Source organism: Bufo bufo, chromosome 5, assembly GCF_905171765.1.
Source record: "Bufo bufo chromosome 5, aBufBuf1.1, whole genome shotgun sequence".
Taxonomy (NCBI): domain Eukaryota; kingdom Metazoa; phylum Chordata; class Amphibia; order Anura; family Bufonidae; genus Bufo; species Bufo bufo.
In genome coordinates, this window is record NC_053393.1 from 229,454,674 (window position 1) to 229,476,811 (window position 22,138).

General features: G+C 45.3%; 1 protein-coding gene across 5 annotated transcripts in view; it reads left to right on the top strand.

The window, feature by feature from the left end:
* SEPTIN7 (septin 7) overlaps positions 1–22,138 on the top strand; it is a 117,695-nt gene that overhangs the window by 68,165 nt on the left and 27,392 nt on the right. For all 5 annotated transcript variants that reach the window (XM_040431312.1, XM_040431311.1, XM_040431308.1 and 2 more), the window contains exons 4-6: positions 5,146–5,252; positions 11,170–11,270; positions 14,365–14,499. In XM_040431312.1, the coding sequence (XP_040287246.1) occupies positions 5,146–5,252; positions 11,170–11,270; positions 14,365–14,499 (343 nt within the window). The remainder of the gene's footprint in view (positions 1–5,145; positions 5,253–11,169; positions 11,271–14,364; positions 14,500–22,138) is intronic.

Genomic DNA, 22,138 nt, shown 5'->3' on the forward strand with positions numbered 1-22,138 from the left:
TTAGCCCCGCCCACGCTAGTTGATACTAGAGGATAGATCATCAGTTAAATGAAAGTGCAGAACCCCTTTAAAGTGACAGTCGCACTATCCACAGGGTTATCCCACGGTTGCCCGTAGACACCTAATAGGCCCTCCCTGTCCCTGCACAGCAATGGAGACTGCCCAGCTTTGTCACACTGTGGTGGAGGGCCCTGTTACCAATATGTCATTCTTTTGGTCCTAGTAAACGTCCTACATTAGTCCAACTCATCAGGGGACCTGTTAGTAATGATCCCAGTTTCTGAGGTAGTAATCCCTTTGCTGGGCTGTGCTGATAACCGCACACCCAAACCCAAAGCCGCCTATTCCCACTGGGTCACAATGTACACAACATTCTGATACAATGGGGAAAGTTAATCCCAATAAAATAATCCATTTGATTATATGAGTGTCAGTATTTATCTTAGCCCCCCATGTCTCAGTCCACAAGGATGCGGCTGTAAGTTGTGGCTTCTGGCTTATTGGGATTCACTTTCTCCATTGTATTCGAATGATGTGTACATTGTGACCCAGTGGGAAGAGGCGGCTTTGGGTTTGGGTGCGCGGTTATCAGCCCAGCCCAGCAAAGGGATTACCACCTCAGAAACTGGGATCATTACTATGGGGGGCTAAGATCAGTACTGACGCTTATGTAATCGAAACTGGGATCATTACTAACAGGTCCCCTGATGAGTTGGACTAATGTCCAACGAAACGCGTTGGAACGTTTACTAGGACCAAACTAATGACCTATTGGTAACAGGGCCCTCCACCACAGTGTGACAAAGCTGGGCAGTCTCCATTGCTGCACAGGGACAGGGAGGGCCTATTAGGTGTCAACGGGCAACCGTGGGATAACCCTGTGGATAGTACGACTGTCACTTTAAGGTACATCCATTGTAGGCAGAGACTAGTTGTGAGAGACCCAGTTTTAGTCTCCCCACATCCCTAGCTCCTGGTTACCGATGGCGCAGCGAGTGGTGTTTAGCTAATACATTTAGGGATTTAAATTGTTATAAGATAAGTTACGTTTTAAGGTATCTAATCAGAATCAGTATTGTATATTTTGTGGAACGCTATGGTACCATTTTTCTAGTAGGCCGTGATCAATGCTCAGTTTGGTTGTGTTATAAGCTCATTAATGCTGTTTTGGGGATGCATTCTAATTTAAAAATGTGTATGTTTTTGTAGACTTAAAGGTTTGGATATTAATGGCCTATCCTCAGGATCTGACTCCATGGTGCTATATGTAGTCATGTTCATCAGTCACCTGGCCTAGGCAAGTGATGGCTAAATTCCGTCTCTACAGCTGTAGTGAAATTACGTTTCCCAGCATGCTCCATTCATTTATATGGACTTCTGAGAACAGCCAAGCAAGTGTGCATCTTGGGAGTTGTAGTTTTACCACAGCTGGAGTGCCGGAGGTTAACCATGACAGGCCTGGGCACAGCTCAGTCCCATTCAAGTGCTCCAGTGTACACTATGGCTTTTTCAAACAGCTGATTGGCTAGGCTACCAATATGTAAATCCTTCAAATATTGTACCTTTTTGTAAACCTTTAGTTATGTCTTTTTTTCCCCCCTATGCTCTTTAAGGGAACACCATACTTTTCCATCTTGGATTCTTTTAAAGGAATCTTTGTCAAATTGCTATATCTTGGCTGTGACACTTTCCTTATGCTTGGCATTCTTTATTTGTCCCCACCTTAGCAACCAAACCCAAGCAGTCCTCAACATTGGCTCTAAATATGTGTTCTTCAGCATCCTCAATAGCGGATGTAGCCGAATAGTTTAAAACATTATAAAATAAACTTATATCAAGTGTGTCGTTTCCGAGCTAACTGCCAATGACCTGTTTAATGAAGAAATTTTTGGCTTTTAAAGGGATTCTGTCAGCTCTTTTTACCCTATAGCGATGCGGACATGCACGGCTAGATCGCCGCTAGCATGTCCGCAATATACCTATCCCATATCTCTGTGTGGTTTTATTCAGTGTAAAAATTGATTTTATATGTATGTAAATCAGCCTGGTAAGGAGCCCAAGGGGCTGTACTAACCGTTCTGGAGCCTAGCCACACCCCTCTGTGAAGGAGCCCAGCACCGCCTGTATCCACGAATCTCCTCCTTGCTCATGAAGTCAGATCGCTGTAATCTCGCGGTGCGCGAGCTCAGTTCCTTCCCTGAGGCTGATGCCAGCACAGGGAAGGAACACTATGCCGGCACTGCGCATCATGAGATTACAGCGATCTGACTTCGTGAGCAAGGAGGAGATTCGTGGATACAGGAGGTCTCCTTCACAGGGGGCGTGGCTAGGCTCCAGAACGGTTAGTACAGCCCCTTGGGCTCCTTACCAGGCTGATTTACATACATATAAAATCAATTTTACACTCTATAAAACCACACAGCGCCATGGGACAGGTATATTGCGGACATGCTAGCGGCGATCTAGCCGTGCATGTCCGCAACTCTATAGGGTAAAAAGAGGTGACAGAATCCCTTTAAAGGGCTTCTGTCACCTCACTAAACTCATTATTATTTTTTGTGTACTTATAATCCCTATCCTGCCATATTGCCATACATTATGTTATTAATAATTTTCGTTCAGTAGATTTAGCAAAAAAATTACTTTTATGATATGCTACATTTACCTTGTACAAAAAAAGAGCAAGGATTTAACAAGGTAAAAAAATCTCATTTTATTTATTATAAATCACATGAACATTACAGGTGAGACTCAAAAGGGACAGAACATGGAGACTGGGCCACAAAAGGGCTCTGCAATGTGGAGAATCACAATGGGGGATAATGTGACCATATACAGCAGGTAACAGACAATAAACAGAAGCTGTGAACATTGGAGTAGTTGCGGGTGCAATTGCTGTCCCCTAGTGTTGAACAACTACCTAGCTCTTATTCACAGCGTCCAAGCAATGGATGCTGTAGGGTATAATTGGACGGTGCAATACTACTCATAAAGATGGCATATAACAATAACTGTAAGTCACTAGTCCCACCCTAATCCAGATACCATGTTACCTACCCATGTTGCTGCTGAAAAATGGTGACACAGTTCCCCCACTGCTTCGACCTCAACACGTGTTTCGCCACGTAGGCTTTGTCAGGAGGTACCCTGCTGTATATGGTCACATTATCCCCCATTGTGATTCTCCACATTGCAGAGCCCTTTTGTGGCCCAGTCTCCATGTTCTGTCCCTTTTTGAGTCTCACCTGTAATGTTCATGTGATTTATAACAAATAAAATGAGATTTTTTTACCTTGTTAAATCCTTGCTCTTTTTTTGTACAAGTTGCAGTAAGTTGGTGAGTGAGGTTCGGTTTTTGGGTTATTGTAGGCTCTATATGCTACATTTACCTTTACTAGACTAATCAGACCCCATGCCATGGGTTGTGTATGAAACGTACTTTACTTACGGATGCAATCTTTAGTACAGTATTTGCAATCAAGACTTGCCTAAGAAGACAGGGACATTTTATCAAGGCATTTATACCACTATTGTGGCGTAAAAAAACCTGCATATTATGGCACACGCACCATATGTGCGCTATAATTTGTGACTTTTTAGGCTTCTTGACACTTTTTCAAAGTGGCAAGAAGGAAAGGGGCTTAGTGGAAGTGGGGTGGGACTTTGTATCGCCCGCGGCATTTACTATAACTTTCGCCAGAAAGTTGCGGAAGTTATAGTTGAAGTCTGCCAGCCTGTAGCTAGTGTAGACTTTAGTTTTTGGCGCACAGCAGGGCAGAGATACGCCTGATATATTAAGAGGCATCTGGCTCTTAATAAATCAGGCGTCTCTCACGCCAGTGCAAGGAGATCAAGACTGGCGGATGCATGCGCCAGTCTTCATATATCTCCCCTAGTAACCTTTAACAACCATATTGTTTGTCTCCAATACATCTAAAATAAAAATTGAAGCAATTTTGTAAATAGTCTGCATTACAATTCTCCTACCGCGTTGAGTATGCAGATCCTATTTGGTCCTCATAGCATCTGTATGCATAAGGGTCCATTCACACATCCGTAGTGCATTGCGGATCCGCAATACACCCGGCCGGCACCCCCATATAAATGCCTATTCTTGTCCGCAATTGCGGACAAGAATAGAACATATTCAAATTTTTTTTTGGGGGGAGAGGAAGATTGGCGGCGAGCTCCGGAAATGCGGATGCGGAGAGCACATAGTGTGCTCTCCGCATCCATTCTGTCCCCATTGAGAATGAATGGGTCCGCACTTATTCCGCAATTTGCGGAACGGATGCGTACCCATTATTACGGATATGTGAATGGAGCATAAAATGGTTGGATATTTTGGACTTGTGTATCTCCATGGTTACAGACTACAAACGACACCTGCAGTCGTGTTACTCCATCTCCCCCCCCCCCCCCCCCCCTCTCCATCTAAACCAATGTGGCAGAGTGTAATTGTTTGCTAATGCCAGAGTTGGCTTCACATCATAGTGACAGTTCTGACAAAAAAGCCTAATGAAATGCAGCAGATGCAAAGCTTCTACTTTTATTTTCTGAGCCTTAGCGTCCCTTTACACAGGACAACACAACAGGCGATTGTCGGGAAGGAAGCGTTCCTTCCCAGCAATTGCCTGCTTGTCAGTGGAGTAAGATCGCTGCATTTACATGCAGGGATCTCCTCCACAGTATGGGGAGGGGCGATCGCTAGTGCCATTGCTCCTCTCCATACAGACTTGTTGTTTGCCGGCAGCAGAGGCTTTTTACATTGCACGATCTTCTGCTGGCAAATGATCATTTTTGTGTCTGCACAGATTAGCTATCACCCAATGACTGAGCGTTTCGCTCATTCATCGGGTAGTTGGTGGCACCTTTTACACCGCCAGATAATCGCTAACGAGCGTTCCTATGAATGATTATCTGGCAGATTCCTGGCCCGTGTAAAGGGCCCTTTAAATAGCTAACATTTTTTATTTAAGAGACGGGATCATTTTATTATTTATATGTAATTAAGTAAATGTATGTTACTTTCATGAACAAGGGGCTGATTCAGTCTGGTAAACGTGAATTGTATCTTTTTATGCATCATACAGAATGTGTTAACAGAGGGTTTTCTGTAATTTTTTTTTTTTCTTTTCCCTGTAGGTGAATCTGGTTTGGGAAAGTCAACTCTCATCAATTCACTTTTCTTAACGGATTTATATGCCCCAGATTACCCGGGTCCATCGCACAGAATTAAAAAAACTGTTCAGGTACGGTGTAATGTTAGCTGACAAGTCACTGAAAGTGTAATGTTTATTATGTGGCCGACATTTACTAATACTAGTGTATTTTACACCAGTCAGTTTGTAGAGGGGGCCTAATTTATTAAAAGAAATCTGATTCATTTGGAATAAAGTAGGGTTGCAACGATTAATCGACTTTATCGATAATATTCGATAACTGGATTCATGGTCGACGAATCCAGTTATCAAATAATCACTGATTCGTTGCTATGCGGACGGGCGGTTTACTTTAAAGGGAGTCTGTCACCACTATATGACCATATACAGCACTTACATGGTGCTGTAGCACACCTATACATGATTCTAATGGTACCTTTGTTATATTCTTTAGACATCCAGAAGCAGGGGGTGGGGGAGCCCAGGCTGCCCTGCCCTTTTAACCGTTACTCCTCCCCCAGCCTCTTCCTTTGCCCGCCCTCCTATTCCCGAGATCCCGCGCTTCACCGGCTGGGGCATGCACACTAGTTGAATTGATGCCGTACCCAAAATGGGCATTGCAGTGTGCATGCCCCGGCCCGGCGAAGCAGTGCGCAGGTGCGGGATCTCGGCCGGACCTAGGGATGATACAAGGGAATAGGAGGGCGGGCAAAGGAAGAGGCTGGGGGAGGAGTAACGGTTAAAAGGGCAGGGCAGCCTGGGCTCCTACACACTGAACACCACTCTGGGCACTTGCGAGTGCTCATTTGCATATGAAATAAACGTTGTTTTTCCTGCTTCTGGATGTCTAAAGAATATAACAAAGGTACCATTAGAATCATGTATAGGTGTGCTACAGCACCATGTAAGTGCTGTATATGGTCATATAGTGGTGACAGACTCCCTTTAAATCACTGCATCTTTAGTTTACCTTACAATGAAGCTCCAGTAACAGGCAGAGCGAACGGCGCGTAACGTCACTTATTCACGTGACGCGCCTGCTTCGCCTCCTTCATTCATAAAGTGGGCGGAGCAGGTGCGTCACGTGAGTGACGTTAGGCCGACGCCTGCTCTGCCTGTTACCTGAGCTTCATTGTAAGGTAATAAAGATGCGCTGACGCTGAGTAAAAGTTACTGCCGGAATAGTCTGCTGTGAGCAGCGGGGCCAGGGCTGTTATGGGGAGGGGGATCTGTGTATGGCACTGTTATGGGAGGGGGATCTGTGCACTGTTATTGGGGAGGGGGGGGGATCTGTGCACTGTTATTGGGGAGGGGGGGGGATCTGTGCACTGTTATTGGGGAGGGGGGGGATCTGTGCACTGTTATTGGGGAGGGGGGGGATCTGTGCACTGTTATTGGGGAGGGGGGGGATCTGTGCACTGTTATTGGGGAGGGGGGGGATCTGTGCACTGTTATTGGGGAGGGGGGGGATCTGTGCACTGTTATTGGGGAGGGGGGATCTGTGCACTGTTATTGGGGAGGGGGGGATCTGTGCACTGTTATGGGGGGGGGGATCTGTGCACTGTTATGGGGGGGGGGATCTGTGCACTGTTATTGGGGGGGGGATCTGTGCACTGTTATGGGGGGGGGGGATCTGTGCACTGTTATTGGGGAGGGGGGGGATCTGTGCACTGTTATTGGGGAGGGGGGGGATCTGTGCACTGTTATTGGGGAGGGGGGGGATCTGTGCACTGTTATTGGGGAGGGGGGGGATCTGTGCACTGTTATTGGGGGGGGGGATCTGTGCACTGTTATTGGGGGGGGGGGGGGGATCTGTGCATGACACACATAGCATAAGATGCTATATAGTGTCATGCACAGATCCCCCCCCCCCTCCCCATAACAGTGCCACCCACAGATCCCCCTCCCCATAACAGCGCCATCCACAGATCCCCCTCCCCATAACAGCGCCATACACAATTTGTTTTAATATGGCCTTTGAACATAATTTTTCAAGTAAAATCATATAAACCTTTTTGTTTTAATCGATTAAATTATCGACAACTAATCGATTATTCAAATAATCGTTAGCTGCAGCCCTAGAATAAAGTGTCACTTAAAGGTGAAATATTGGGAAATAAATGTATAAAAATAAAACGTGGGTTAGGACTGTGCAGCTTTCACAAGTATACTAAGAGAAGTCAGCCGGCGTTTGATGTCAGGAATGCTCATTCATTGTCCCACGCTGTATGCACAAACCTGTTCTTGTGCAGCTGTTACTACCATCTTCCAGCGGAAGGCTTCTCTTGGTGATGTGTGTAGGGGCCACAGATCTGTAAAATGGATGGAAGTGACCCGCCTTACCGAGTGCATGGGAAAGAAGCCATTTGGAGTCGATCTGCTGAGAAAAGTTTGAAATTCCAGGACTCAAGCTAATTTGTTTTCCATGAGCCTCTTGGGAATTCTGGCGGAGAAAGCGGATGATGGGATACAGTTGGAAGTTTAACTGTGAATGACACGGCTATACAGTTGTGTTTTGTTGGCTCGCTTCCAGATGTTTTAGTGCGTGTGTTTGACCATGTATGGGCACAGAATGCTATAGGCCTCTGTATTCAATGCTGGAGAGAAGCCCGCAGCACCTCCCTTCTCCGTGTCGTTCTGTGCACCCCGTACCTGCAGATGTTATTTAATTATTATTATCTCTGTATTGTGTATTGTTTATCAATACATGAATACGATTAGCTGGATTTTGCCCAGCCAAAGAGTGGCTGCTTCTCACATCTTGGTTATGAAACAAGGGTGCTCAGGGTGACTTAGGACTGCTCTCATGAACTGAAAGAAAAGTGGCATCAGAAAACGACCTATTGTTTAAATCAAGTTTTATGTTAAACATATTTTTGAAGAATTTTACGGCCGTATGCAGAACGGATGCGGACCCATTCATTTCAATGGTGCCGCAAAAGATGCAGACAGCACACTGTGCGCTGTTTGCATTGGTGGTTCCGCTCCGCGTCTCCGAGGGAAAACATAGAGCTTGTCCTATTCTTGTCCGCAATCAAGAATAGGCATTTTCTATTATTATTGCGCCCAATTGCGGATCCGCAAAGCACTATGGCCGTCTGAACTGGCCCTTAAAAAAAAATTTAAATCCTAAAACCATGCAGTTTTCACACTGGCCACTAAGCCTAATACAAGTCAGCACTTACTGATCTGTACAGGTCATTTTTCAGCAGTCATCTCATTATCACAGGCGGTATTACAAAGACAGAAATCACAGGATCCATTCTCAATAGGTGATTGTCACAGCTGATCTATTCTTTCCTTGTACAATGACCTCAGCACATGCCTAGAGAACTCTCCCATAGAAGTCAGTGAGGTCCCCTCCTGTCCATTGTGTCTAAGGCGCATGTAGCTGTTAAAGGCAGCTCAGGCAAGATGACTGCTCCTATAATCACGTTCAGGAACTAGAATGAAAACATCTACAATCAGAAAATAAAAATGGATTAGAAAAGTGTGACTTTCTGAAAGAAAATTAAAGATGACACACTGTTTAATTGCTTTTATGTAGGTAGATTGAACACCTTTTCTCCAGAATGAAGCAACGGATCGCTAAGTGATGGGTATCATTACATTCAGGTGATCTAGCCCTACAGGCACGCCTGGTTTATCAGTGAATTTCCTGGTGACAGGTCTCCTTTAAGAGTATGCACTAATGTACTGACCAACAAAACCAGTATCCCAGTTTAAAAAGATCCTTTAGGGGCGAAGCTGGCTATGCTTCGTATATTTAGTATTAAGTTTTATTTTTATAGCTTTTTTTTTTGGTCAGCTAATTGCAGTAGTATAGTAGCTAGGTTGTAAGGAAAACATAGGGAAAGCTGCAAATTTACGTTAACAATTTTGGTAAATAATAGGTCATGCTTGAGGTGGCAGAAGAAAAAGACAAGTCTAAGGCTTTGATCATATATGCTACATAAACACTGGTACAGAGTATCAGGGTTTACCGTATCCGGCATAGCCAAACCCAATTGTACACCACCGGATCCCTGTTGACTATAATAGGATCCAACTGTGATCTGGCCACTTTCTGGCATAAATGACTGCTTTTGGCCAAGCAAAAAGTCCGGCTGATATACCACAAATTTGGTTTATATGATTCTACTTGAAAAACTATGTTCAAAGGCCATATTAAAACCAATTTAGGAGTTACTTAATTATAAAAATGTTGCATTACAATGTAAAAAAGACAACATGTCCACATGGTCAGGGCTGAGGCTAGCTCTCTTACACGCTATGTTGCCTGTAGCAGAGAAGAGGCGTTCCGATGATGTGGATGTACTTGGGATAGACAAATGATTTTGAAAGTTTAACTGTTATGGGGGATCTGTGGATGACGCACTGTTATGGGGGATCTGTGGATGACGCACTGTTATGGGGTATCTGTGGATGACGCACTGTTATGGGGGATCTGTGGATGACGCACTGTTATGGGGGATCTGTGGATGACGCACTGTTATGGGGGATCTGTGGATGACGCACTGTTATGGGGGATCTGTGGATGACGCACTGTTATGGGGGATCTGTGGATGACGCACTGTTATGGGGGATCTGTGGATGACGCACTGTTATGGGGGATCTGTGGATGACCCACTGTTATGGGGGATCTGTGGATGACCCACTGTTATGGGGGATCTGTGGATGACCCACTGTTATGGGGGATCTGTGGATGACCCACTGTTATGGGGGATCTGTGGATGACGCACTGTTATGGGGGATCTGTGGATGACGCACTGTTATGGGGGATCTGTGGATGACGCACTGTTATGGGGGATCTGTGGATGACGCACTGTTATGGGGGATCTGTGGATGACGCACTGTTATGGGGGATCTGTGGATGACGCACTGTTATGGGGGATCTGTGGATGACGCATTGTTATGGGGGGGATCTTTGGATGACGCACTGTTATGGGGGGGATCTGTGGATGACGCACTGTTATGGGGGGGATCTGTGGATGACGCACTGTTATGGGGGGATCTGTGGATGACGCACTGTTATGGGGGGGATCTGTGGATGACGCACTGTTATGGGGGGATCTGTGGATGACGCACTGTTATGGAGGGGATCTGTGAATGACGCACTGTTATGGAGGGGATCTGTGGATGACGCACTGTTATGGAGGGGATCTGTGGATGACGCACTGTTATGGAGGGGATCTGTGGATGACGCACTGATATGGTGGGGATCTGTGGATGACGCACTGATATGGTGGGGATCTGTGGATGACACACTGATATGGAGGGGATCTGTGGATGACACACTGTTATGGAGGGGATCTGTGGATGGCAGTGGCACTGTTATGGGGAGGGGGGATCTGTGGATGACACTATATAGCATCTTATGCTATATGTGTCATCCACAGATCTCCCCCATAACAGTGTCTCCCGAGTCCCAATACACCGGCCCCGCCGCTCACAGCAATATCTAAAGAGTATTCCTTAACCATTACACTGCAGTAACTTTTACTTCAATTTTAAATCAGCGCAATGAATTGATCTTTAATACCTTACAAAATCAAATACAGTGAAGCTCCGGTAACAGGCAAAGCGGCCAGCGGCGTAACCTCACTTACGTGTCGCCCCTGCTCCGCCCACTTTATGAATGACGCAGGCGGAGCAGGTGCGTCACGTGAGTAAGTGACGTTACGCCGCCGCCCGCTCTGCCTGTTACTGGAGCTTCGTTGTAAGGTAAAATAAAGATGCTCTGATTTAAAGTAAACCGCCTGTCCGCATAGCAACGAATCAGCGATTATTCGATAACTGGATTCGTCGACATCGAATCCAGTTATAGAATATTATCGATAAAGTCGATTTAAACGTTGCAGCCCTAGCCATGTTTATCGTCAGCCATGTAGGCACTGTGCTAAATCTGTGTAGTCTTACGGTTAGTAAATATGCTCTATTGTCATTCATTTGGGTTTTGAGATTGCTACTTTGTATTCATTTTTGTAAAAAATGTTTTATTTTGTAGGTTGAGCAGTCCAAAGTTTTAATCAAAGAAGGTGGAGTCCAGCTGCTTCTCACAATAGTAGACACCCCTGGGTTTGGCGATGCGGTGGACAATAGTAACTGGTAATGTTTTTTTGTTTTTCCGCTCAGAAAACTTTCTTTAAGGCCTCATGCACACGACCGTTGTGTGCATTCGTGTCCGTTGTTCCGTTTTCCGTGATTTTCTGCGGACCCATTGACTTTCAATGGGTCCGTTGAAAACTCGGGAAATGCACCTTTTATCATCCGCGTCCGTGATCCGTGTTTGCTGTTCGTCAAAAAAATATGACCTGTCCTATTTTTTTGACTGACAACTGTTCGCTGACCCATTCAAGTTAATGGGTCCGTGAAAAAACACTGAGCCACACAAGATTGTCAGCGTCCGTGTCCGTAGACTACTTTCGCACAGACGGATCCGCAGATCCGTCTGCATAAAAGCTTTTTCAGATCTGAGTTTTCACATCGTGAAAACTCAGATCCGACAGTATATTCCAACACAGAGGCGTTCCCATAGTGATGGGGACGCTTCAAGTTAGAATATACTAAGAACTGTGGACATAACTGCTGCCTGGCAGCACCCGATCTCTTACAGGTGGCTGTGATCCGCACAATTAACCCCTCAGGTGCCGCACCTGATGGGTTAATTGTGCATATCATAGCCCCCTGTAAAAGATCAGATGCTGCCAGGCAGCAGGGGCCAGACCCCCCTCCCTCCCCAGTTTTAAATTCATTGGTGGCCAGTGCGGCCCCCCCCCCCTCCCTTCCCAGTATTATATTCATTGGTGGCCAGTGCGGCCCCCCCCCATCATTGGTGGCAGCGGAGAGTTCAGATCGGAGTCCCAGTTTAATCACTGGGGCTCCGATCGGTTACCATGGCAGCCAAGACGCTACTGCAGTCCTGGCTGCCATGGTTACTTAGCAATTTTAGAAGCATTATACTTACCTGCGATGTCTGTGACCGGCCGGGCGCTCCTCCTACTGGTGAGTGACAGGTCTGTGCTATAAGCAATGCGCCGCACAGACCTTTCACTTACCAGTAGGAGGGGCGCCCGGCCGGACAAACAGTGCAGGTAAGTATAATGCTTCTAAAATTGCTAAGTAACCATGGCAGCCAGGACTGCAGTAGCGTCTTGGCTGCCATGGTAACCGATTGGAGCCCCGGCGATTGTTTTTAATTAGGGGGGGACATAGGGGAGGCCGCACTAGCCACTAATGAATATAATACTGGGGAGGGAGGGTGGGGCCGCACTGGCCACCAATGAATTTAAAACTAGGGAGGGAGAGGGGTCTGGCCCCTGCTGCCTGGCAGCACCCGATCTCTTACAGGGGGCTATGATACGCACAATTAACCCTTCAGGTGCGGCACCTGAGGGGTTAATTGTGCGGATCACAGCCCCCTGTAAGAGATCGGGTGCTGCCAGGCAGCAGGGGGGCAGTTATGTCCACAGTTCTTAGTATATTCTAACTTGAAGCGTCCCCATCACTATGGGAACGCCTCTGTGTTAGAATATACTGTCGGATCTGAGTTTTGACGATCTAACTCAAATCCGATGGTATATTCTAACATAGAGGTGTTCCCATGGTGATAGGGACGCTTCAAGTTAAAATATACCATCGGATTGGAGAAAACTCCCGACTTTACATTGAAAGTCAATGGGGGACGGATCCGTTTGCAATTGCACCATATTGTGTCAACGTCAAACGGATCCGTCCCCATTGACTTGCATTGTAAGTCAGGACGGATCCGTTTGGCTCCGCACGGCCAGGCGGACACCAAAACGACCTTTTTTTTTACTTTGCTTCATGTCCGTGGATCCTCCAAAAATCAAGGAAGACCCACGGAAGAAAAAACGGATCACGGAACTACGGAACCCGTTTTTGCGGACCGCAAAAAAAAATAAAAATGTCGTGTTCATGAGGCCTAAGGTGCAGTTATTCTATGTTTGCAGTGTATGTTGGGAGTATGTCATGTGGATTTTCTAAAGTATACTTCAGTGCATAGGTTTACGGTAGCCTGCGTTGCCCATAGGCCACATGTTAAAAATGAAGGTATGCCACAAAGTAGTATATTTTTTTTAGTCCCAGTTATGACAAAACCCCCCCAGTTCTTCCAAATGTAACAAAATAATAAAAGAACACATTCTTACTGCATGCACCACCTCCATTTCCAGCGCTGCCTCTCTAGTTTCGGTTCACAGGTTGCCGAGATGACATGGCTGTATAAGGCATGTGACCGCTGCAGCCAATCACTTACCTCAGTAGTCTCATACCCTATACTGCTGAGGCCAGTGATTAGCTGCAGCGGTCATGTGACATACACGGCTACGTCACTGCTGCAGCCTGTAAGTAAAAGCCAGAGGTGAGGACCAACGCTACAGTCCTTGAGATTGGGGGAGGCATTCCGTTATTCATTCCCTCATAATATAAGTGTATGGGCTGCAAAACTGATCCGTTCCATTTCCGTTATGCAGGGGAGTCCTCTGGGTGAATGCACGCTGCCATTTATTTCTTTTTTTTGTACTCCTGCAAAAATGTCCTATTGTCTGCAAAATGTACAAAAATAGGACATGCTCAATTTATTTGCGGGGCCGCAGACATACGGATGCGGACGGCACTGTGTGTTCGAATCTTTTGCGGCCCCATTCACATGAATAGGTCCGCATCCGATCTGAATAAAACATTGGTCGTATATGGACCAAAACTAAGGCGGTGTGCATGAGCCCTGATACAGTACCAGCGCAGTGAATAAGATTTGACAGATCTCATGTACACTTTACTTTTTTCACGTGGAAATTGACTTGGCGTGCAGATTTAGAAATCCGCAGCATGTCAGTTGTTTGTGCGGATTTTTTGTGCAGATTTCACCCTTTTGCAATGCAAAGATTGAGATTGGGCAAAAACGCATCACAATCTGCAAGTAATGCATTTGGATTTTGAAGAGGAAACGCAGAGAAATCTGCACAAACTCTGTGTGGCATTAGTTTTGTGCAGGTACCCTCGTGTACAGCTATGGGGTCAAAGTTTGTTTTTAGTTTATTAGCATATTTTTATATATAATTTGGGGATAAAGATTATGTGCATAATCCGCTCATCAGTAAAATGCATGATTGCAATATTAGTCATTTACGTTTTTGTTGATATATAATTTAATACTATGACCTTTTCCTTGTCTCTACAGTTGGCAGCCAGTTATCGACTACATTGACAGTAAATTTGAGGACTACCTTAATGCAGAATCACGGGTCAACAGGCGTCAGATGCCCGACAACCGTGTGCAATGCTGCTTATACTTCATCGCGCCTTCAGGCCATGGGTTAGTGTATTTTCCTGGTCTTCTTTCCGTGTCACCACCATGTATAACCATGTAATGCTATACACTGAACCTCATAGGAGTTAGGGCTCTTTTCACACGGATCCTGTGTGTGGAATCCGCTGCGTTAAAGAGTGCCAAGCCCCTTTCCGGACAGCAGAGACACGGAGGATTAACATGATTGATAATGCTCCGTGCCTCTCTGTGATCTTTTTACTACAAAATCACGGTGACAATTTTATCTCACTGTGATTGTGTAGTAAAGAGATCACAGAGGCACGGAGCGTCATCAATCATGTTAATCCTCCGTGTCTCTGCTGTCCGGAAAGGGGTTTGGCGCTTTCACGCAGCGGATTCCACACTGCATCCGCTCGTGTGAAAGAGCCCTTAGTTGTAACTCATAGGAGAACTCATGAACCTCATAGGAGTTAGTTGTAACTTTTAATATATGTTTGCTGAAATTCCCTAGACGTTCACATGATATCCTGTATGTGTCATGCACCTCGGTGGTTGTACTGCAGCAGACAGCCCGAGTTGTAGCCTCATGTTCCCATTTCATAGTTCTCATATTTCTCTCTCCATTGAAAATACTGGAATGTTTCAGAAAGCAACACATGTCAGAAGGCAGGATAAGCTGGAGCCAGCCCCACTCTTTATGTATTGGTTTAGTTCTCCAGATATTTTTTGGTACATGCACTCCATACTAGGGCTGAAACAATTACTCAAATGAATCGATTAAGGGTACTTTCACACTAGCGTTTTTCTTTTCCGGCGCCGAGTTCCGTCCTAGGGGCTCAAATCCGGAAAAGAACTGATCAGTTTTATCCCCATGCATTCTGAATGGAGAGTAATCCGTTCAGGGTGCATCATGATGTCTTTAGTTCAGTCTTTTTGACTGATCAGGCTTTTCAGAAAAACGTAGCATGCTGTATTTTTACCTCCGACCAAAAATCCTGAACACTTTGACTGAACGCCGGATCCGGTCCTTTTCCCATTGACTTGCATTAACGCCGGATCTGGCGCTGTGTTCAGTCAAACCGGATCCGGCTTTTGCATGTTAAACCCGAAAAATGTGAAAAAAAAGTTAGTCCATAAATGGCGGATCCGTTTTTTCCAATGCATTTTTTCATTGTTATCAAAATCCTGATCAGGATTCAAATGTAATCCGTTTTCACACGTTTTTCCGGATCCGGCGGGCAGTTCCGGTGTCTGAATTGAACGCCGGATTAAAACAACGCTAGTGTGAAAGTAGCCTAACTCCACACAAAAAATTTCCTGATGCTAATTTTTTGCATCAATGATTTGTTTGTGCCATGTGACCACGGAGTGTGAGTGAAGAGCTTGCTATTTACTCGTGCTCCGTGGTCACCCGCCTGCCCGCTGCACTGGATCCTGGCGTACACACGTAAGCACGCACTATGACCTGACGCTGTGTGACATCAGGTCCCAGTGCAGCACGTGAAGAAGAGGATGGAAGATCTCTGGAGTGTCGGCAGTGCCCCTACACGAAAGGTACCGTATTTTTCGCCCTACAAGACGCACTGGCCCATAAGACGCACTGGCCCATAAGACGCACCTAGGTTTTTGGGGAGGAAAATAAGAAGAAAATTTTTTTTTTAACCAAAAGGTGTGCTGTGTGTTTGGAACTAATGGTGGTCTGTGGATGGCACTATTACTGGGGATCTGTGAAGGACACTGTTATGGGGGGATCTGTGGATGACGGACACTGTTATGGGGGGGATCTCTGGATGACGGACACTGTTACGGGGGGGATCTGTGGATGACGGACACTGTTACAGGGGAGATCTGTGGATGACGGACACTGTTACAGGGGAGATCTGTGGATGACGGACACTGTTACAGGGGGGATCTGTGGATGACGGACACTGTTACAGGGGGGATCTGTGGATGACGGACACTGTTACAGGGGGGATCTGTGGATGACGGACACTGTTACAGGGGAGATCTGTGGATGACGGACACTGTTACAGGGGGGATCTGTGGATGACGGACACTGTTACAGGGGGGATCTGTGGATGACGGACACTGTTACAGGGGGGATCTGTGGATGACGGACACTGTTACAGGGGGGATCTGTGGATGACGGACACTGTTACAGGGGGGGATCTGTGGATGACGGACACTGTTATATATGTGCCATCCACAGACCCCACCCACCCCATTACAGTGCCATCCACAGACCCCCCAGCGCATAACAGTGCCATCCACAGACCCCCCCCACCCCCACCCCTTAACTGTGCTATCCACGGATCATACCCCCCAGTATACAAATATAAGATGTCTTATTCAATTAAAATTTACTACATATGCCCCCTCACTCCTAAATTCCTAATGGTACCTTACATCCCCATTTTTTTGGGGGGGGGGAGTGTGTCTTATGGTATGGGGCAAAAAATACGGTAAGTGTTTTAGCTGGCGCTGCAGCTGGGCACTGATGGCTAGGAGGGGGAGTGGGGATATTGATGGCAGTGGGGGCAGCTGGTGGCACTGGGGAAAGTTCATCGCACTGGGTGGAGCTGATGGAATTGGGGGAGGAGCTGATGGCACTCGGAAGAGGAGCAACTGATGACATGGGGAAGCTGGTGGCATTGGAGGAGGAACCGATGGCACTAGGGGGAGCTGGTGGCACTGGGGGAGGAACTAATGGCAGTGGGAGCTGATGAGTTTTTATAGAAAACATTCTTTTAATTAAATTTTCTTATTAGAGTACTCTATATTAATCGTTGGATTAATCTGTAGAATACGTGATTACTAAAATAATCGATAGCTGCAGCCCTACTCCATACATTGTTTTGTTTTTTCATAGAATACTGCAATACGGCAGCATGCTGCTCTCAACCGACCACAAACAAGCAATAGTAACGGGAGTGTTTTTCTCCAGTCCATTTATACATTGTCAGTTTTGTCTTGCCAATTATTTTTCTTTTTTTTTTTTTAGACACTATGGGAACATTTTACTAAAATAAACATCTGAAGGTCACTGACTGACCCCAAACTTTTGATGTCAGCGTTTCCTGAATTCCTCTTTCAGGAATGTAGCATTTTGATAATAGGTCCGCATAAACAGCTATGCAGTGCAGGATCATCTGTTACTCGCTCACCTCTTAGTACATATGGATGATTTCCTTGGGACAGGGCTTATTGCATCTCATTAATCGCATTGTTTCTCATTCAGCACTTGCATATAATTTATTATGAAGTGTGCGAAGAATATTAAAGTAAAGGGGGTGGCTTTGCATTCTGAGGTCGGTGGCGAATATGCAAATCTAGTGCTATTTATTCTATTGGGGTTCCCTGGTATCGGCACCAGTCATCCTCTTATTAGTTTGTGTTCACATCTAGAGTACAGTCTGTCGGGGCCAAAGATCAGTTCAGGATGATGGTCCTTCTGCATCGTCAGTGGCATGACGATAGAGGCTTTTGTCTGGTCTTGAGTGAACTGTAATTTTGTTACAGGTATCGAATTGACGACGTTCACTAATTTTAGAGCGTACTTGAGTTTTCAGAAAAGGTTTGCCTAATGTCTGTGCCTCATTGTAGAATCATGACTGTTGTATTTTGTAATGCCTTTTGATGAGGGTCAGAATCCCATATTACAGCTGCCTCTACAGGGAGCTTACTGCACAGTGTTTATACTTTAAACTCAATAATAAAATGCTGTGAGCTCCCCCTAGTGGCAGACATAGGAAGGTAGACTTATCAACATTGTTTATGCAGGGGGTTTATAGCTCTGTATCTGGAAAAAAAAAGTGCTTTGACCGTTATGAGGATGTGATAAAACATTAATCGGAATATGTTCAGGAGTAGACTTTTTAAAGGGGTTTTATTAGCTGGGACTTTAATAGCACATTGCTAGGATATGCCATCAGAGTCAGATCCACACCAATCTCTAAAATGGGCCCCCGAATGTGAAAGAGCACTGCATTCACAGCATGCTCTCCATTCATTTCTATGGGAGTTCTGAAATTAGTCCAAAGACCGCACTTGGCTATGTTCAGAAATCCCATTTAAATGAATGGAGAGCACACCGGGCAAGCGCGTCCACAGCTCCATCCACTTCTATGAGACTGCTGGAAATAGCCAAGCCAGCAGCTGGCTATTTTCGGAACTCCCATAGAAATTAATGGAGGGCGTCTGTTTATGCGTGGCTTCCATACCTTCACATCAGGGGTCCTGTTCTGGAGATGAGTCTGGTTCCACCTCTGGACATCAATGCCTCAGATGAGACTACCCCTCTAAAGAAATAACACAGCTTTCTGATGAGACGCTGTGCAGTCTGAAAGCATGTGAATGGGTTTAAAAATAGATGGTCTGTAATATGCCTAATACAATTTCCAAGGCTGCAGACCTAATCAGTTGGATGTGTAATGCTCTGATTCACTTCCCCACAGGAGGTTGCCATAGGCGTCACCTAACTGAATGAACAGGCAGGTTTTCAGGTTCAGAAATGAATGGCGTTCGTAACTGAGGCGTAATCTCATAGGCTCTACAATAAAATAAGCTAACGTTTTCATATATTAGTAAATCAGAAGCTTTAGTAGTAGTCAAAAGTTTCTTCATTATGTTGGTTTTACTTGGGCCTCAAGCAGACGGTGTGCCCGTATTGCAGCCCGCAAACAGCGGAGAGCTTCCGTGGGGATTTTCTCCGTGCCTCTGCACCGCAAAAAAAAATAACATGTTCAAATTTTTTTGCGGTGCGGACAGATAACAAACCCATTTAAGTTGAATGGGTCTGGATCCATCTGCAGCAGCAGCGCGGATGGTGTCCTTGTATTACACGGAACAGTCGGGCACCAGCCGTGTGCATGAGGCCTTGGCAAGATATTTTCTATTACATCATGGCAGCCAATTAAAAAAAAGTCACTTTTGCAATATCTTTTTGAAACAGATGGCAACCTGACAGAATGTGGCTGTTGCCAAGTGATGTGAGCGCATCGGACAGCTGATCAGTGGCAGTTCCGAGAGTCAGACTCCCACCAATCAAATATTGATGAACTAGCCCTGAGGATAGGTTATTAATATTTAAAAGGTTATTCCCATCTCAGTCTTTCATGTCCAAAATCAGAATAACCTTTAGAAAACGCTGGTGGGGGTGGCTAAAGTTATGGCTGCGCTCCACAGTTTCCACATCTCCCATAGCAATGAATGGGAGCTGTGCAAAAAAGGGTGGCACTGTGAGCTATGGTGTTTATTGGAAACTCAGGACTTACAGAAAAAGTATAGTTCTCACGCACTACTATGGGAGTTATGGAGACAGCAGAGCACAACCTGCTTGGCTGTTTTCTGGAACATCACCCACCCCAGACTGCACTAACTAAGGTTATTCTGATCCCAGCAATGAAAGGATGAGATGGTTAGGGCCTAGAAAACCCATTTGAGAAAAGATGTTGCTTCCTAGCTCTGTACTTGTAATATTTCTACCTGTACACACCTGTTCTACACCTGTAAAGGAAGTATTACTTACTTGCTTCCTGGACCTGGCTCCCCGCTCCTTCTCCTCTAGGCCACAAGGCTTCACTGAGGTCACTCAATGTCAACATCCCGTTTGAAATCACAAGGGAATCTGGTCTCCTCCATGGCCAGTGATTGGCTGTGGCGATGGCAAACCAGATGTGTACATTGAGGTAGCATTGCAGGAGAAGGAGCAGGGAGCCAGAGTTGGGAAGCAGATAAGTAATCTTTCCTTTACAGGTCTGGATGAATGGGTGGGGTTTACCAATTTTCTGCCTGCCCTTCTGCTCCAATTAGCCGAGCAAGAGCAAAAGCTCTGCTTAAGCTTTGGAGCAGTGACTGTGCAGATGCCGCTACCCAGAACTGTAGTGGCGCCTGCGCAGTCACTACTCTGGAGCAGGGCTTCTGCCCTTGCTCGCTTAATTGGAGCAGAAGGGCAGGCAGGAATCGCGCTCCATGTGGGAGTGTGATCCTCCGCTGTGAACTTGCAGGAGCGCACGGCATTATTATGATTTATAATGCTATGTGTCTCTGCATGGCCTTTTTTCAACAGAATCATAGTGACATAAAGTATGATTCTGTAGAAATAAGGTTAAGCAGAGGCACATAGCATTATAAATCATGATAATGCCCTGCGCTCCTGCAAGTCCAGAGCGGAGGATCACACTCGCACACGGAGCATGATTCCTGCAATGGACTCGCTCGTGTGAAACAGCCCTTAGGGTTTTTCCTATGAATAATCTTAATACTTCTCTTAACAATGTACCACCTAATGTAGCCAACTTTTTGTGCGGCCCTTACTTTTCGACAATACTGATTCTTCCACGAGTTAAAGGGCGTTCTTCCAGAACAGAAAATTCAGTATTGCCCAGCCTTCATAAGCTCACATAGTTTTAGTTGCTGTGTACAAATAATTCATATGGTTTCAGTCAGTGATTTTTTTATTTTATTTTTTTATATATAAAATGGCCAACCAGCCATTCTGATTTCTGGGAAGCTTATTGCTCTGTCACACATGTGAAGGAGCGTGCACACAGTCCATCAGAAATGCACAACAAGGTGGTGGGCAGATGTCGTTGCAAAGTTTTTAGTCTTCTCTGTTTGACGTCCAAGTTGATCTAAAACAAAGCTTTTCTCAGTGTGGATTTCTCATAAGGCTTTGTCCTTATATAGAGTGGGGTTGATAATCTCACATGACTGCTATTTTTTGGGGGGAGAGGGGTTGTTTTATTTTAGATTATAGTCTAAAAATGTACCCTGTATTTTTTATTTTTTTATTCTATTTTTATTCTGGTTATGCTCTGAGGTTGTGGATTTAAACTTTTTCCTATGTGTATTTATAGGTTTACTCTTCTGTCTGCTATAATTGTATTATTTTAGTCTTCACTTTGTCTGCCTTCATAACTCTCTTCTATTTAGAACATTATTTGCAGACCTCGCGTGTGGTTCACTTGTTGTACAGGAAGCATGTCTATCATATAATTTGATTTTGATGGTTGCACGACTCAAAAAGCCAGACTGCAAAAAATTGACTCTTTAAGACACTGTACAGCTTTAAGGTTGTGTATTACTAACCAGCTAAAGTATGTTAGCTCTTATAATATAAAGGTATCACATTCTTACCACGGGAAACTGCAAGGCACACGAAAGTCTAGCAGAAATGAAGCTGACCTCTGAATGGTGGTTTGAGATGCTTTCCTGTGCTTTCTGCAACCAGCAGCCACTTTATACAAGCTATACACTGCAAAACTAAGTTTCTTATTTGCTCCATGGTATCCTAGATTTTGCTAATTTCGTTTGAATTTTCTCTGACTTGATGCCACTTCCCATCAGTGTCTATATACAGAATTGCTATACAGCTCCATGTAAGTGAATGGATCTGTGTTGCACTTAGGCCCCTTTCACACGGGCGAGAATTCCACGTGGGTGCAATGCGTGAGGTGAACGCATTGCACCCGCACTGAATCTGGACCCATTCACTTCAATGGGGCTGTTCAGATGAGCGGTTATTTTCACGTGTCCGTTGCGTGATAATCGCAGCATGTTCTATATTCTGCATATTAATGGGTTTGCGTGAAAATCGTAAGCAAGTGCGGATGCGGTGCAATTTTCACGCATGGTTGCTAAGAGATGATAGGGATGAGCAACCCCATTAAAGTCTAATCACTAT